The 19,194-nt window shown below is 43.1% G+C and overlaps 1 protein-coding gene across 1 annotated transcript in view; it reads left to right on the plus strand.

The window, feature by feature from the left end:
- The first annotated feature begins 7,052 nt into the window (after positions 1 to 7,052).
- The window catches only part of LOC124221409 (uncharacterized), a 40,161-nt gene continuing 28,019 nt past the window's right edge, over positions 7,053 to 19,194 (plus strand). The window contains exon 1 of the mRNA XM_046631385.2: positions 7,053 to 7,327. Coding sequence (XP_046487341.1) covers positions 7,237 to 7,327 — 91 coding nt within the window. The 5' untranslated portion in view covers positions 7,053 to 7,236. The remainder of the gene's footprint in view (positions 7,328 to 19,194) is intronic.

Raw genomic sequence — 19,194 nt, forward strand, 5'->3', positions numbered from 1 at the left:
ACACAGTCAACGGACAAAAAGCATGACTTCGAATGGTCTGGACCATTCATGCAAATGCCTCGTTCCTTCTCCGGGCAATTATAACCGTGTCAAAGATCGCAGTATCGGACAGTCACGACCTGAACTTAACGCGTACCACTCAAGGCGGCGTGATTTTGTGTGGTGTAACAGTTTACTTCCGCGTCTTTTGGTGGCTGAATTTGCTTACTGTTGGCGCAGAGGTGAAGGGGTGTGGTTGTAGCCCGGGTGTTTTACCTTGCCTGAAAAATTTCGATGTGGTGAGTTTCGAAAGCAGCTTTGTTAGGTCTGTTGGTCGATGATTGCGATCACCCAGGAATATTACATCGAGGCGAACTATTGCCAGCTGAGTAAGCCTGGCCATGTGGACTGGGTGAGATGAACAATGGTTGCAGCGGTGTGGAACAATGAGAGCTCTTTCCTAGAGTAGCTAACAATTATAATATACGATTCCACAAGTCATTCCAAGTTAATTATACACATTTTACACCTGGGAAGTGAGACGATGTAGAGCAGGCTGAACTTTCAACCGTATACTTTTTCACACATGAATAGGGATAGCGTTATAGTCACGTCTGCGTGTAATTCGTGCTTTGAGATTTGCATTTGAGATGTTGATTCTGCGGGGTTACTTTCCGCGTGTGATTGTTCGAACGCTTGTTTCTGCTGACGAATTATGAATTCGTGCGTCAGCCTAACACCGTGTTATATTATACTCGGAGGTATAACAAAGTGCGGGTCAATCCATCACATCGTTCGGATAAAATCGGCATAAATTTGCATGAGTTTACAAACTGCGTGGTTTATTAATTATTATATCTAGTTCGAAAGCTGAACCCCGGTCAATCCTCGATACAAATATGTTTCGCGTTTGCGGTTCTAACACACATTGCGCGTCACTCACGAGACGGCGGCGAACATAAACCGGGCACAATCGCTTGATAGTCCATAGCAAATCCATTAACCACGACTCCGGATAGTCTCAGCGGAGCCTTAAGTGCGTGAAATCATTTTCGAGTCATTTGCATAGGTATACAAATGATAATTGGCCAACTCTGGGCTCTCCGGTTATCCCGGTCCAGGTCCGCTAGGTGATCGGAAACAGATTCCGCGCTCTTGTAACCGCGGTGCTAACATGCGTCGTTGCAACTGGGACAATAATAACCGGCAAGCAGCTAGATCTAGAACCGCTTGATCAAGACCCACTGACCTTTTATTACAGTTTGTGCAGACGTACGCAGGCTTTAACACCGGAACCCCACCTCTATAAAATTGTTTGACAGTCATAATAATCGCGAAATTGCACAACGGCGACAGTAAGACACGTGAAATCGTGGAGGATAAAGTCTGATCCGATGATCTTTCCCTCCGTTGCTTCATCGGGTCGCGAAGCAAAACTCATCAGGGACCGTGTCGCAGTGTAGAAGATTTCCAACAGCTGGTGGCGGTCTCTGATCGCTGGTGTATATCTTCATTTCTCAAGTAAAAATACAGGTAAATTGTTTACTATAACGTAATAACCGTACCCAAGAGCACGTCTGCGATCTTCTCACCTCGCTTCAGGCGCTCACTGAACGTACAATAATTCAGTACCCGTAACCAAGACATGGTATGTGTGTGGGTGGAAAACTCATCAAAAGATCACGAGAACGGCCAATCAAATTGCAATTAAGTAATCATCGCATAAATCATATTCTGTGAAAATTCATGCAAGCCCCGGTAAACTGAATACATATACTTCACTCAAGAGCTGCTGTAAATTATTTATTACGATCCAGAGTGAATTATTATCGGTACGTATCTTTTCGCTTCCTCGTCATCTACTGCAGGCGTCGGGGATTCTTAGGGTCGATAATCTCTTCTACTCGTATGTCGAATATTTTACCATATGAGGTTTTCACACGGGTGCTGATCACTAGCGGTCTTAAATTTTTCTTTTACGGAATCTGTTTTGCTTCGTGGAAGCCGCGAGAAGAGGTTTGCCTACATAACGCAGATATAGGACAGAGATAAGATGGAGCATTGTTTAAGCCCAGTCACTCCTTCCAGTCTCGACTCAACGTGGCTAGACTTTCATGTGCGCTGCTCATTAAACAAGATATACTCTCTTGTTGCGGAACCTCGATCCTTCTCCCTTGACAACGCTTTCGGAAAATCCTAGTTTACTCTCGGGATTAAAAAGTAAAAATATTCTGACGGTATTTATTCATGAATCCCGAGAATCCCCCACTCGTTGCCAATCAAAACCCACGTTTTAAACATAAAAGCCTTGAATGGAAGTAAGTAAACACTGATCGCGGAGCATCGCGATGCCCTTGCAGATTGCGATCGGACAGATATCTGGATAGTGGATATGCGGTACAGAAGACACCGACTTTAGCTTGTGCAAGTCAAGCACAAGCCAACCTTCTTGGCTTCTATTTGTATTAATTGGCAGATGGAGTTATGGCATGGGTGAATTGAATGGGGTTTGTATCGGGGACAAATAGATCACTGACGGATAGCGCAGCGGCGCAGTGTAGAGTCTTGTTAGTCACTTGAATCATCCGTGTTACTCTCACGCCAGCTCAGGTGCTGGTCTTGAAATGTACCAGCAGGACTGGAAGCGTGCTGATCGAGACGTGCTAAACTACTTATACGACTCTACTCGAGTCGGCTCACACTCGCAATGACATTCGCAGACGCGGTTGGAAACTCAACCACGTGCAATGACACACCAGGTGCTGAAACGGAACGGCACATGGAGCTCGGTTAATTAGCCCAAGAGGTAGAAGCGTGGTCGAGATTATGTTAGAAGCGTCTGATCCACAGTTGATACCCTGAAAAGGAACCAGCCGGGCTCTTATCTCCGCTCCTCGAGGCGTTGGTGATGTAACTCCATATCCTGTGAACGCCGATTATTGCTGAGGATTACGCACCGAATCGCCAATTATTTTCCACGGTTGAAACGCAGCGTCCCATCGGCATCTGCGATTATTTATACATGCATCTACTCTAAAGAACGACGAGATCGTTCCTCCGATTTTTGCCTATCGCCTCATATTTCTTGCAACACGATTTCTATTCAGCGATCGAGCCGATATGTTAGACCGTCGCGAATCAAGCGCATCCAATTTGCTTCGCTCTCAATTAGCCAACAAATTGACATCTCTTCTTACCCCTGCAGAAACGGTAAGCTCCGCGACGATCGTTATAAGCCTCACTCTCAATCCGATTGCTATTAACAAACCACGTTTCACCTTTTCACATTCTCTCGCGTCGTTTGTGCACTGATCTCATCAACTGCAGCCATGAGAATAATGCATGGAAGGTAGAAATTTTCTTTTCATCAGAAGTTCTTCTGCAAGTAAAACGCGCGCATAGAGAGGACACTTTCTAATGACGATGTTTAGTCTTCATTGTGTCGACGTTATCGTTTATACTCTGTATCGGTGCAAGAACGTCTTGCTTGATGAATTAAGAAAAGGACCTACGGTGTTCAACCGAAATAATTTAACAATGAGTTGAAAGGCCGTTGAGAGCCGGCATAGAAATGAAGGCAACACAAACGCGTGAGTTCCACAGCTCACAAGCCGGGATCAGGAGCATCAAATAATAAGCTTGTATACGCGTATCGCTAAAGGAGTAAGTACAATTAATTACCAACTCCTGCCCTCGATATTACTCTTGTGTGTACGATGAATTGTCTGACATATTTAACGGGTCACAGTCATTACTATATACGTGGCGAAATATTACGGCCAGTCGCATGTGTGTTGAAACATAGTGACTCCGATCGGCGTGGGAGATTGTGAGGAACTTTTCCACTTCAAGGCCGACGAAAGTATGAATACCAACACTGCATGGGTATAATATGCCATGGTGTTTGCGCCCGGAGAATGAAATTCAAGTGCAGCGACAGCTTTCAGTTGACGTCGATGACACAACTCGCACATCGCATGACAATCGCAAAGTCCTCCCTTCGCTTCGAGTGCCAGGCTTCGAGGCGTTCAGAGCTGCTAAATTGTGTCATAATTGACGCCTCAAAGGTTCGACAGAATCCCCGTTATCAAACAAATTACAAAGCTGAGCATCCGCAATTGCTACATTGGCAGCCAGGGGGAGGATCGTCGTAAGACAGTCTATAGCGCAAGTAACCTTTTATTCCCATCCGTAGTTGAAAAAAATCGTTGAGTCACAAATGCCAGCTCTTGGTGCCACACATTGGAGTGCTTTACAACGCGGTCTCCAACAGTCATGCGACTTCGTAATGGAGCCAGGCAGCGGATCATGTGCTCTGGGTGAACGATGATCAAAAGGCACATTAGCCGAACCTTTCATTGCTCTGGCCAAGTTGGGCGGGAAATTAACGATGAAGAAACTACGAAAAGCAAGAGTCAAAGGGCGACCTCGTCCTTTCGCCCCTGAGCTGTAAGTAATTATCAATAGCACCTTGGCCGGGTATGCGAGTCTCCGTAACAGTCAGCGAATCGAGTTATCCGGTTACTTCCGCGTTGAACGTCAGAGAGCAGTTGAGAAGTTGAACAGTTCAGATCAGCCGGTATGCGAAAGGTTCTAATCTCCGGTTTCGAACGGAGGAACGCAGCGTGCCACTTCTAAAATAAGAGGTGAAATGGACGTGCCTACATAGACCCAATTACCCATGCGTGAGCACACGTCGTGCAATATCATTGTAACAAGGCCATCGTGACCTTGCCATTTCGTGTTTCTTAATCGTAACACTCCACATTGCTTCAGCTCGTGCCCACATGAGGTGAGAGCGACAAAAAACTCTACGTAGAAAAAAGAAACAGTTTCCGTCTGTTCCGGCCGTTCGGTGGTGCCTCGATTTAACCCGTGACATCAGAGCTGTATCGGTCGACCACACCCACAATAAGCGTTAAGGAAGCCGGACGACAAGAACGCGGAAGAGTAGCTTCGCCTAGCTGCAGCTCTATGAGATACTGGATCACATAAATCCCGATCACGAGTAACCGCGTCGGCAAGGTCTGCTGAATAATTAATGAGCACCGGATCGCTTCGAATCCGCAAGAATTAACTCTGGGACGTCCATTCTGCTACCGCATCGAGTGCATTCGCTGATCGTCGGGAACCGCTGACGGGCTTCCAGCGGATATCGATAAATTCATCATCGATTCAAGTCAGCAACCGTCTGCGATGGATGGAACGGCTCAAACGATTCTCAGACAAATTCCTGCAGACCGCGATCGTTTATAGTGGGTACTTTACTTCTTTACGCTTACCAGGCAAGGATATCTGATAGCCACTTCGAACCTGGTCACCACCCGCTGAGATCCCTGGGATTTATCGCAGCGGGTGATTGAATCTGAGTTAATCTCTTATGTAAATATCTTCTCACAGCTTCGCCTCACTTGTACATGTGACTCATGCACGTATCGTTTTAACCCTTGAATACACGTATCCTTGTTGAAATTGGGTACAAAATAATCCGAGCTTATTTTTCGGCGTGTAAAAATCAATGTCGAAAATTCTCAATTTTACCCTCGTGTCCTTTCATTAGCACGGCGTGTAAATTCGCGTCTTTAATTTCGAGGTGAAATCGTCATTTGCATTCCAAATTTGCAACTTGCAATTTCGGTGAACCGCTATTGAGAATTAAGAAAGTGAAAAATTTTTTATCGTTGGATTTTCTCCGCAGTACCAAACAGATAATGAATCTCATCTCGTGTCGAACAAGCAATTGCTTAATATTTTCAGGGATTACAAGTCGCGGACAAAGAGGCGGTCTCATTCATGGATTTAGATCTCAGTTCGTTGGGCTGTCTTAGTGACATACTAATGCGAAGATTACGTTATTGTTCGCTAGACGCGCAATATTATTGCTCCAGATCGCAGCTTATACTCTGGTGCACTTTCTCATCTGGTTCATAGATCGCAACAACCAAATTACACGTACAATAACCCGATCCTACGTCGACATCGCTCCGGCTTGTACAGTGGCCTGTCAAACATATAATTCTAGACTCCGTTGTAGCTGCCGCTTGACAAAGAAATTTCGTGATGATGATCAGCCGAGGCTGGGGAGATATGGCTTGTGCCAAAAACTCACGGTGACATTTAACACCGTGTGAAATACTCCGGGGATCCCACATGTTTCAATGTAGATTCTGAGTAGATAATCCTCGTATTTTGAACACAAAAATTTTTCTTCTTTCAACACTTCCTGCCAGTAATTGCTATACCGCATTTCCTTATCTGTTCACAGGATGCAAGGATATTCGATGTCGCAAATGCTGTTCACTATTCTGGTAATTGTGCAACGCTAACCCTTACGAGATATTTCAAATTTGGCAGGTATTCGTTTGAAGTTGAAGGAACATTGTGAAAATTGTATATTATTGAGTTATTAGCGTACATCAATTTTTCGTACTACAGTATCGAACTGAAATTAATACTGGTAAACGAAAAGCCTCGTCTTCCTGTTCAGCGTCATCGGGGATTTTGAAAAACTGAGCCAAGCCTTGTTAGCTGAAACAGATACGTGACCGGTCAATGGACGCTCGAGCAGCGTGCAAAGTGTTGCGATAAAAGTCACCCGTGCGAATCGCTTTTCACCGCGTGCTACTGAAACAGTGAAATTCTTTCGAAACGTCGATGGCGTGTGTCATAGATGTTGCGAAAAAAAAACCACATTTGAACAACTTTGACTCTAGTAACATGCGTATAGTGAGTCGCTAGTCGCAAAATAATCGACGTCTTCCAATCATTCGTCGTTGCTAGCTCAGAAATTGCAACAGTAAAAAAAGCTCGGAAACCGGAAAAAAAATGTATCCGCCTGCCATTTTTGACAAGGTATCCTTATCGCCGTGGCGCCAAAATTAAACCAGTTCCACGCGTCCGGCTAGAAGTGCGCCGCTCGCTGTATCGAGTATCAAGTGAGGGAATTGCGCAGAGTCGAGAGCGCTTCTACGGCGAATGAGTGAGTGAGCGAGGGAGGGACGCCCCCTTCCCTCTTAGCGAGAAGAGGAGCTTTCCTGATTCCGAGCGTCGCTATAAAGCCGGTGAAAGCGGCCGGCGGCCCTCCAGACTCCCGTATAGCCTGACAGCGGTAGGAACTCTGTCGACTTTTAGAATCAGATTCACAGGCGGGCCAGTAGTCTTGAGTTTTGTCACTCTCCGCAGTTTGCCCGAAACCTAATTTCGTATCCGCGAAAATATCGCACGGTTATAACGAGTTCATCACCTGCCCACGTGACCATGACACCCAAGACCGCCTTCGCGATCATTACCGGACTCCTCGTGGCGACCCAAGTTCTCGGATATCCGCCGCAGGATCGACTCATGCCAGGTACGTGCGAATCTGTTTACTAAACACAGCGTAAGGTGGTAAGAATATTAACCCAGTATCGGTATTTTTGGGTAATTTTAATCGGCAGAAATGCTTCAACGGTGGCTCGAAACTTGAAGAGACTGAAGTCGAGACGTTGACGTAGCAAAGAATTGATGCAAAAATTATTGTTTTCCGATTTTAGAATGACCTATTTTCGAGAAGTTAAGTTTGCCAATGGATCAGCTTGTTTTTACTTTTCATATGGGTTACTGAAACTCGGATAAGGCGAATTTTGCGAAACAGAAGTGTTTCCTGTAAATACATCGCTACGTTAACGTTACTAACTTTGACCTCATAAATAATTCGAACCATTTACCCATCGCCTGTAGAGAAAAAAGTGCATCGACATTTGAAGATATGTTGTTTACAAAAATTCATCGAGGAATCAAGGTCGATTTTTATGTTTTTATCTGTGAAATTTACTTTCATAAAGTTTGACGAGGTGTGTTTTTTGAAAACTATTCTGGCTAGTCAAACACATTTTTTTTATGAAGTTTCTAAAACATGGCTAAAAGCATATCAGTGCTAGCCTGATGTGTTTTGACCAATTTACGGGTTTCAATAAGAATTCAATCTCTTCATATCGTAAAAGTGCCGAATACTTGCCCTACTTCTGATAATTAAATTTAAATTAAAATCTAAATTTCTGATAATTTTCACATTATATTTATTGACATTTAAACTAAATTTGTCAATTTTTTGGAGACGAAATAGTGAGTATAACCTAATGATACCGCCCGATAGGAACGTGTGTGAAAAAAGTGTAGACATTATATCTCAAAAAGCACTAAAGCGACCCTGCTCAAATGCTTACATAATCTTTATTATACTTATATATCGCGTGAATCAGGATAATCATGATTACTGTCGTAGTTTTTTTTTTTTTTTTTACAAACCATACAAATGAACAAAATGCGAGGGCTTAAATTTTTTTTCGTAAAAAAAAACCATCCAAGCAATCGTGATTATCCTAGTAATAATAACGATGCTGTAAAAATTTGAGCAGATAGGTTAAGTGCTTTTTGAGATATCAAGTCTACACTTTTTTTACATACGTTCCTATCGGGCAACATACCTATATTAGGTTCTATTTAGCATTTTGTCTCGATAAAGTGTAAAAAGTTAGTTTAAATGTCAATAAATATAATGCGAACATTATGAGAAATTTTATTTCAATGGCTTGTCTCAGAGAAATACCCTAAAAACCTTTAAAAAAACAGCTTTCACACTAGACGACCTCCTTAATCGTGACCAATCTAGTGTAAAAATAATGAACAACTCTTAAAATGTAATCAAATCAGCAAATTGAACAGATTATTGTTGTAAGCCGGTCTATTTCCTGTTACGTCTTCCTGCAGCTCTGGTGAATGTAAGTGAAGAGATTTAAATGCACGAGGTTGTAGCTCGCGTCGATTCACGTCCGTAACCCGCAGCGCCGTGATTATACGTATTTCCGCGGTTGTTGTTATTGTAATTGTCCGTAACTTAATAACAGCCATGCTCTTTCTACCTGCCAACAGTTACTCACATAGCCCCGCATCCCCGAGTCTCGCAACGTAGAGTATTAAAATGCACTTCCGTGTTCATAGATTGCAAAAGTAGACGTTAACGCCCGAAAGGGCGGTTGAAAAACTCCACTTTCCGCGGCAATCTCTTCAACGGCTGATCGCAGGATTTTCATCGCCGTTATACCGACGCGTTTGTGTCGCCAATTCGAGCGCTCGCTATCGCCGGCATTGCGAAATCGCGATTACTTTTTACACGCGTATACCTTTATCCCGTCAAATTCCGCGGAAACTAAAAGGCATTTACGAAATCCACCGAAACCTTGACTCGGCTTTAATCACCTCAACGCGTGCTAGTTATTGGACTTGAAGTTTCTCTTGTGTAGTGGTGCAGCACACTGTTCAGCTAAACACGGTTCAACCGCGCAAAAGAGACACGGGTTATGCTATTGCCCGCAACGTGTTAAGTCACGTGCGACACGTGACTGCATCCTCTGCACGTGACTATCCTGCAGACTTGGAACTCGAGTCTGCGCCACTCCGCAGAACACACGTGCGTTTCTTCAGTGCCTCATAATGCTCATCGGACACGGATTCTCATGTCATCTTGTTCCAAAAACATGTGCAGCGTTCCAATCTGCAGCGTTTTTCATAAATATTACACTTGGATCAAATCGGTCCAAAATTGATACTGCGATTTGCAAACTTCCTCTCCACCGCTGGCATCAACTTTTTCTTTTTTACCAAAACCATATGCTGCGGCAATCCATTCAAATTTGATCGATTTCAAATCATGAATATCGAACACAATTTTTTCTCTCGTACTCCGAAGTGAGTTTCGATCGGATCGATTCGACAGTTTCTTCTGCTTCTCCTGCTTGCCTGAGTATTCGCGCATTTATATATCAGTAATGAAAACTTGCGAACTGTTCGAAACGCCGATCGGTAAAAATGCTATCTCCACCTACGTCCATTGAAATGCAAAATATTCCGGTTGTCTAGACCGAAATGGGGACACGGTCAGAAATCGGTAAGCCCGTATAATATCTCGGCGGTTGGTTTAATGTTGTACGTGTACACATAGTCAGGATCTTTTGTGACAAAAATAACCAACACTCGACACGTTAGTTCAGAGTGGTAGCGACTGGGCGGATAATTGTGTGACATTCAGTGGTTCGGTGAGTCCAAAATCGAGTATCATGTTTCTGTCAACGAAGACAATGATACTAACGAGGTCAAGAGTCGGGAGTCGGTCTCGAGAAAAATTTACCAGAGTGTAATATAAACATTGGGATGAAAAGAGTAAGAAAAAAAAACGAAAAAAAAAAAAAAAATCAAGATGAGGTGAGTATCAACCGATTCCGAAGTCGCACTTGAAGGTGTTTGCACGCTCGTTCCTCTCGCGTTGGCCTCGCTGCCAACGGTATCTCTTTGCAACGCGTCTGCAAAACGTCGAGTAGATATTTCAACCGCGGAACCGCTCGGCGTTACCACTTGTCAAATTGAAATCAACGCCGTCCCGGACCTGGTATTAAATTCTATCGTCCTCAGAGCGCGATGCTTGGCCTTTGACACAAGGTGCCTTATTGTGAGCGATTTTCGTCCCTGGTGATCGGGGCCTCGGGCACTTCCTGAGTGCCGGTGGTTGGGGTCCATGGGGAATTGCGCCGTTCCGTGTACAGACTGTGAATGAAAACTCTGTATCGATAACCGCGGTCGGATTGACATTAATTAAGGTGTTTTACCCGCGTGCAGTTCCTGCAACCGCATAGAAAGTTGACGTTTAAATCAATAACTAGCATACGCGTGCGTTAGACGTAGGTGCTTTAATCTGTTAAATATCGTCGACTCTTACCGGCAGTAAAATGTAGGTATATGAGTTACGTTCTGTACTCGGGTGGATACGTTAAACGAGGGTAAGAGTCACGGGGAATTATTCATTGCTGGCCCCCGCGTATCGAGAGGCATACATATACGTAGGTCGATAAGCCGCGGTCTAATCGATACGAAGAATGTTAAATTAGACATTAGAAACGCGCACGCCCAGTTGTAATAAACTCTCCGGGTGAAACAAGTTTCATTGTCTCCTGGGATGCAGTCGAACTGGCTCCACAATTTCTTCAACATGCCTGTCGTTAATTGACTAACCGTTTTCTTTTTCCTTTTTACCTCTTATTTTGTAATGCCCTTTTCTCGCTGTTATAAATTCCATCTGAATGCATTTTTACACCCGTTTACGTGTAACTACCTGCACGCTCACATGCGTCCGCATTCAGGTTGTAAATTTTTTTTCTTCTCTCCCTCTTTTCAAATATGTAGGTATAGTACATGTGTATACGTATAGCAACGCGATTGAATTCCCTGTCAGCTATTTCCACCGTCAGATATACGTATACATCCTATATGTATAACATAAATGCAACGCATGACTTTCGTTTGCTCAATCGATCCGATCTCGAACTATCGATCGATTCGCCGTACGTCAAGGAATAAAAAAATTATTCCCAATGAATTTCGAACCTGATAGGTATTTCCTCCGCCCTGCAGCTCACGCACAGTGCCAGCGATTTATACTCGGGATCTAATCTCGGTTCTGAACCCGATCCAACGGTGCAGTGACAAATATATCCAAAGCGAATGCCCTTAGATGGGAAAGGCAATTATTCAGCTATCGGAGGAACATTAAACCTGCACCTCGATCTTTATAAAACTACGGTTAAAGCGCAAGGCTCGGTCACCTGTCGCAGATAAATCAATTGTTGTTTAACACCGCTCGAACCTCGATCGTTGCCATAAGAACCGCATTCCGTGACCACCGAACGCTACGCGTTTTATACCCGCACCTTCGAACTCCTGCGCACATAGCCACACAACGGCAATCCGTAATAATTACTCATTAGAATCGTGCCGCAATCAAACTATGCGCACACGTGCGATGCATTGAATGCCGGCTTTCCTCAATATCAATCCTCAACTTCGTTAAGGCCTACATTTCTTACGCAATTTTTTACGCGTTACATATTTCATCAAGCTCAATTCATACTATTAGGATATCATTGTATCACCATCTGCGATAGTTATTAGATTTATTACGAAATTTCGGAAGAAATCGCACGCTTCTTTTTATGTGTTTGTATTTGAGAAATCCTCTCTGCAATTTTTGATTTCCAAGGAATCATATCGGTTCTTATTTAAACCACGAATTCTGTCAATAACCAAAAAGAGCAATACCATGTTAGAATACCTTTTACGCGTGGCTCAGGATTACCTGCGGCACACTGACAGTCAGTCATTCGTGCATGTCGAATTCTGTCCATTTGATTTTCTATCAACGGTAAAAATGAATAATAATAGTCGATCATTATCGTCCGTGACAATTCTTGACGTCTCGTCGATGGAAAAAAGGAATCTGAATAATTCAATTCTCAATACGAGAATCGATAAAAAGTGGAACCATCGATTCAGGGGTCAGTTTCTTGTCGCCGTGCATAAATAAAATTCCGACAACGATCCGACAAAAACTTTTACACTCGATGCCCGAGTGCAAGAAACCAGACTTGCGTAACTCGAACGTAACGCCGAATATTCCGTAATCGGTTTTTGCAGAAAGGATCTCGTCCGCAAACACGCGACCTGCGGATACACGTGACGGCGCTCCCGCGTCGGAAAGCCGTCACGTGCAGCCGATGCAGTTGTAAATCTTACGCTATAATGCAGCAGCCTGCGTTCCTGGACCTGACCGCCACTCCGAGAGTATCGAATGCCCTCCTTAACAACCGTCGTCTGCTGCACGTGAACGCGATGCATGCGACCTACGACGATCGGCCGACTGAGATTATGCGTTTTAAAAGTGCAGCGGTGATCGTTAATGCGATTGTTATTCCGTTGCAACCGGTGTATCGGGGTAACAACTTAATTGCACCTTGGATGCGCATTAGGTAAGCGTAATTAGCGACGTTGAATACTCGAGATCTCATTAGAGATGTAAAGAAACGTGATCTTTTAACGTTTGCACGAATGTTCCACCTGACTTTTGGATTAATATCGCACGCGCAATTGCGGATTGAATAGCCGGCGATTTGTAGAAACAATTAGCGTGGGAACGATGATTGAAATAATCGAGAGAAGAGGTTTCGAAAAGGTCATTCTCGAGATATCCACAACGAAATATCGAAGTCGGCAAACTCGATATAATCGAGGCTCGGAGGGTGAAACGCGAATTTCGCAATTGCGGGAAAACCCATGAGCTGCGAATTGCAAGGATCGAGGAGCGGGGCATTCGCTGAGCATTCTGGACTCAACGCCGTTTAAAATTAACAACTTGCGCCGCGAGTGCGACGATTTAAGGTGAATTTCAACAAACATAAACATCGACAGAGGAGCCGGATAGCTGCGAATGATCGCGTTAGACTCGGGGAAAGTAGTCGGCGAGTAGTTCGCCGGTTTGGACGCTGTTAATTGACGCTTGAGGTGAAACATAATGCGCGATAGGCGCCTGGCTACCTGCGCTGTAACAAAACCAACGCGTGCGAGGCGAATGAGATCGATAGCAACAACCAACGGAAGACCGAAGCTGCAGTGCAGTTTGTAATATCACCTGCGGATAGACGTTGGGCCCGTGGAATTGTGCGAGAGAAAGAGCCGATTGCACCAATGCAAATGAATCACCCCAGCCGAGCTTTGCGCATTATCCGAGACCCCGTTGATCTAGTCATCCTTGAACGAAAGGATCTGGACGAGTCACGTACGTATCCATATTCAACTGTGCGGTTTAATCGAGACAAAGAGTTGCGATATTTGCACTCGCGGTAACTTTAGCGAACATCTCGCTCGTGTTTCACGGAGGTTTCGAAACTAGGGGTGAAAATTTACAAAAATTTCAAGCACTTTGTGTGTGGTGGCCAAATTAGCGCACCTTCTGCATACGGGAACGGCGATCCCGGGCAATTCCTCGCTTTGTTATAGCCTGTTTATTACATAGCGCCTCGAGCGTCGTTGTTTAAACCAACTACCAGTCTACGCAACTGGAGCACAAAAACGTTCAATGGTTAATTGCGAAACGCCAAATGAATCGTTATTTTTACCCATTTACAGCTGTTAATATTTATTCCGAAATACTGCACTTTTAAAGTCTTCTTCGATATGCTTTATGCTGTTATAATTTATGCGGTCACAGATTTGGCACGACATTTTGTTTGACTGTAATTGTGCCCGTGCCTGCCTAAATATTGAACGAATTTTTACTCCGTGCTGTGAAGGAGAATCATAAAGTTACCTCGATTATAACGTTATTCGAATGGCATCGTAAAAATGTCAGACGGGCCATAATTCTTTACGAAAATTAAACCGCATCGAGTATTCTCGAGAAACATGCCGAAACATAACCAACCGCGGTGTCTGTGATTATGACGCAATGTTTTATCGAAAAGCGTGAGTTTATTTTCAGGCAAAAATTCTATGCAACGGAGGTAGAAGAATACAAAGGCTTTGACTCTTTGAGCATAAAACGTTAGACCGACAGGTAAATTCCACCACTCAAACGACCGAGGACAATAAATATTTTCGAAACGACGTACCTGCGGCCTTAGATTTTATAATCTGGCGCGTTACGTTCGCGCGTCGAGTTTTAGGAGCCGTTAAATGGGTTCGAGGTGGTGATAATTGCAGCCATTGCGAAACGCAACAGCCTGGATGACTGAAAGGAGTCAAAAATTTATTATCCTGCTCGCCGGCATTCCGCCGCGGCGCTATCACCATATATGAGATTATTATTACGGCGTATAAGAGGAATAAAACACAATGAGCCTCGGGTTAGCCGAGAAGCCGACGGGTTAAAGTTAAAGTTAAACAAGGTATGCCTAGAAAATATCCCCGCATCAACTGACTCACGCATTTGCAGATGTGTGCCATTCGAATGGCCATATAACGCGTGCTTGGCGGCTTGCAGCCGACTATTTATCGTCAGAAATACACTTCGGTCCACGTCCCTGATGCAGCTTAAGCGCGATCGTGCGAAGGACTTCTGTCGTTTAATGGAATTTTTATTCATTCATTCTCAACCTCAGATTTGATTGTACAGCGATTTAATTACCCTCGAGAATATTGCAACATCGCAAACATCGCGGAATTCTTAAGACCAGCCACCAATTTTGGTGGGGATAAAATACTTGAATTGTCGATCGTTAGAAGGATCAGAATATCGAATTTGTATAGACGCAAAGATCTTGTTCGTAAAGTTTAAAAATGTGGAAAGTCCAAGAAGTGAAAATTGTAAATATAGAAAGTCGAAATACCGAATGAGAAAATTTAGAAAGGTTAAATCTGTGTACGATTCTGTATGATGGACATGAATTCTGGCGATTCTACAGTTCGGCGTTCTACGTTCTGACCTTTCTATTCCTTTACCTCTCCACACTTCTACTTTCAACATTTTTGAATTCTCTACATCAAGTTTTCGCTTTCTCAAAAAATCGGTGTCGCGGCCCTTCAATGGCTTGATCTTTTTATATGTTCACCCCCACCCGCGAATTTCACCTTGCAATGGCCGATTAAACCGATTCTTAACCTCCGTTCCATGAAATTTTTCGATTTTAAATTAACACGTGATTAGAAACTCATTTTGATACATTCCGGAATGAAATAAAACTTATTCATCGATGTAGAAAAAGACTCGTATGGTCTGAGATTCGTCTCGACCATTATTTTCATCGCGTGTTGGGCAGGCGCTAATCGCGTTCCGCTTCTGTATAATATGATATACAACAGCAGGATACACTGGTAAATCCTGAAGTAGCGATCGATTACAAACAGCTGTCGTATCGAATGAGATGAGATTGCTAGAAGAAAAAAGCACCACCAGAGAGAATACTCGGTGTGAATTTCCGTTCCGGTAATAAAAGCGACGTGTTAACTAACGCTTGTCGTTAGAACGAATTTAAGTGTAAAAGAACGTTAATGTTTTTTAATTACCACGTTGACCGTTGTGCAACAATATAATGATAATAATGATAGCAGCTTTTTCTATTTATGCAGTTATCTTGGCTGTAGGGACATGAATTATATTTACCTCATGTTTTATTCCACATCAAGTATACACGTTTTAAGCGAGCTGTGGACTGATTCTTTTTTTCTTCTCTCTAATTTCATCAACTAGTTTGTTAAAATTTGTAGAATTTCTCCAGGATTTTTCCGCGTCCCGAGCAATTGCGATATTCATTTATATGAAGAATTTAACGTTTCATTACACGGGTTATAGCGATGTGGATTAAAAACCACGTTACATATCGGCTGGGAACACCTGTTGATTGAATATCCAACTTGACGTGTATACATTTGACATGATCACGTTGTTTCAGAGAGATATTCGTTACAAGTGAAACTCGATATGCCGACCGCCCCGCTGCTGCTGCTGCTGCTGCATTTGCGCAATCAAATAATAGACAAAGGTAGACAATACAGTGCGAGTATGTATGTATGCCTATATTTCGTGCCATATATGCACGGATACGTGTAACGAAAAATAATTGCTGTATACGCGGTTTTTAATGAGTGGCCAGTCGCTTTTGCCGTGTGTAGGTATATAAATATCGTTCTTGTAACGTATCGTGGTACCTGCATATAAGCTGAATTATAGACGAAAAACCTTCACCTAATATTCACCGAAATAATTTCGAGACACGAGTGTTGGTTTAAAAGGTATCAGGGGATAGAGACGAGAAGAAAAAAAATAAAAAGAAATAAATGAAAATAAAAAAATCTAACGATCGGAAAAAAAAGTGATAATTATTTTGTTAACTCGTGCATAAAACCGTGAACGATTTTTTTATCAATCGTTTCTTGATCAAACATAGGACGTGTACGAAACGGTGTAACATGTAAGGCCGGTCCTTTCCTCGCCTGGAATTGAAAAATAAAAACAGTGTAAATGATTAACTTGTTACACGTCAAGTCGATAATTGCAACGAAACTGTTATTTCAAACTTTCATTATTCGACAACCACTCACGCTGCAAAAAACTCCCGTGGCAACCTGGGAACCGCGGCTATCAGAGATTTCAGTAATCGAGACCCTGACAAGAAAAGTTATGAATAAAAATTCCCATCTCAAACCGCAATTTGAATCTACTCGTTTATATCAAGCCTCCACGTCCATAATTCTAGGCTTCCGAACGATAAATATTGCGCCTTTGTAAAGTGGGCTCGGGCCTCTTCTTCGTTTTCTCAATCTTGGCTCTCAGAGCCGGGGAAAGTAAACGCCTGCTTCTGCCAAGTAATCGTTCCGCGGTGTGTGCAATTTTCAATTTCAGACAAAAAAAAAAAAAAAAAAAACCTGTCCCGCAAAAAAAATTCGATCCGATCCAGCCGTTTACATGCATAAATAAATATTTCAAATTTTCGTACCGTGCATTATATTTCTATCTTGTGATTTACGAAACATTCCGAAACTGTAACGAAAAATTCTAAACTCCGGATCAAGTGCAGGAGGTATTCGAAATCACTTGTTCAGCCCTAACCGCAACCGAACACCTCGTGTTATATTATACATTATACCTCTATGACACGCGTATATATTTCAAAATGGTCAATTACCCGCGTATTAGCATACCGCGACACAACGTCAAGTACTTTGCATAATAGCATAAGGCACCGCGGCGTTCTTGTACATTAGTTTTCAAACTATACATGCAGTGTATTACAACGTCAATGCTCCTCGTGTCGAGATCAGCCGAGGTGAATAGGCTCGACGACCTAATATACGTCTTCTGGATTATTAATAAGCATACTTTTACAATTTTACAGTATTCGAGTTACACTTTTTCAGGATTCAAATCTTTCACCGTTCGTCACGATTTTTTTAGCTGCACGAAGATAATAAAAGAGCAGATTTTACCGAATACTGTAGAAAACGAGGGACACGTCAGGTTTTTTGGTAAATGTACTTCGTAAAATGCGGAGTTTACTATAAAAACAGTATGCGGAGTAAGAAGCCGCTGAATTTTTAGTAAAAAAAATAAAGTTGTCCCTCTTTTCCAGCGGTTTTGAGTGAATTCCGCTCTTTGATTTATGATTAACAAAAATCAACCAGACTTTCATTTCTAGAAAATCAATTTTTAGTCGATACTTTATTCGTATAATTACATTTACGTGTTGTTAATTCTTCCTGGGATATTTTCCCTGGCTTCCCTGATCCTGCAAGTGTCACAGGATATTACAGCGTCACGCGTGCCTGGATCTGAATGGAAATATTATGCAGAGTATATCGACACCCACGTCTATTCTGCCAACTTTCTGAGGCTTGTAACAGGCGCTAAGTTACGTAGCGTCACGCTAGGTTGACTCGCGACACGTTAACTCCTCCCTTCGTCTAAGTTAACGCCGGGGAATGGTCACTTACACCCGTCTCGAGACACACGTGCGGTCAGTCAATTTGCATGGAAATATCAGCGGAGTCAGGCTGATCGGTGCAAGATCAAGGGAACCCGGTTTTCTCGAGCCGCACGTGACACGCGTGCGGCCGTCACGTGGTTCAAGAAATTTGCGGGAAAAACCCTGAAACGCTTTGCTCAAAATTATCCCTCGTGAAATTTCGAGCGCGAAAAATTAAATTATCTAGGTATTTGTTATTAATCACCGGTTTGCCAATCGAATCGATTATAGCTATACAGCGATTTTCTCACGGTGACATCGATTTCGCGTCACGTGGGTAAATAATGCTTCAATTTATAAACGAGTCACCTTGATGATATTGCAAATGGTGCGATTGATCTGACAATGAATAAAGAGAGAGAGAGAGAGAGAGAGACAGAGATACTTGATTCGTGGGACAAGCTGCGGCTATTATTGGATCCGATATATACTCATACAGCAAAATCTCTCCGCGAGAATCGCGTTGATCAATTAAATCGGCAGACTCCGCGTCTCAGGCAGCATCGATGCAGTGTCGAGTGTTATTATACCGTTGCACGATCGCTGTAAAGAGGCACGCATGCCTGCAGACGCAAATCACTAATTACTCTTTGTGCCAATTCGCAGTATAGGCTATCCGCGTCTTTGAAAGACACTTAACGCAGAGAAAGGTCATGTGGCTTCGATTCTCACTGAATTGTAATGACACGTTCTACAATCGGATTGGCATTATTTGATCAGCGCAAAAAGGCGCAGGATTGTATCGCAATCGTTCTGCAAACTCGCCATCTTCAATTTCGAATGATTTAAAGCGACTTTGAGGGACTTTACGGGCTTTGAACGTAACCATTAAACAATTGGCAATAAATTTCGAAGCAATCTCAAGGCCGAACGAAGTCGTGGAAATTACTCGGAT

This window comes from Neodiprion pinetum, chromosome 6, assembly GCF_021155775.2.
Source record: "Neodiprion pinetum isolate iyNeoPine1 chromosome 6, iyNeoPine1.2, whole genome shotgun sequence".
Lineage (NCBI taxonomy): Eukaryota > Metazoa > Arthropoda > Insecta > Hymenoptera > Diprionidae > Neodiprion > Neodiprion pinetum.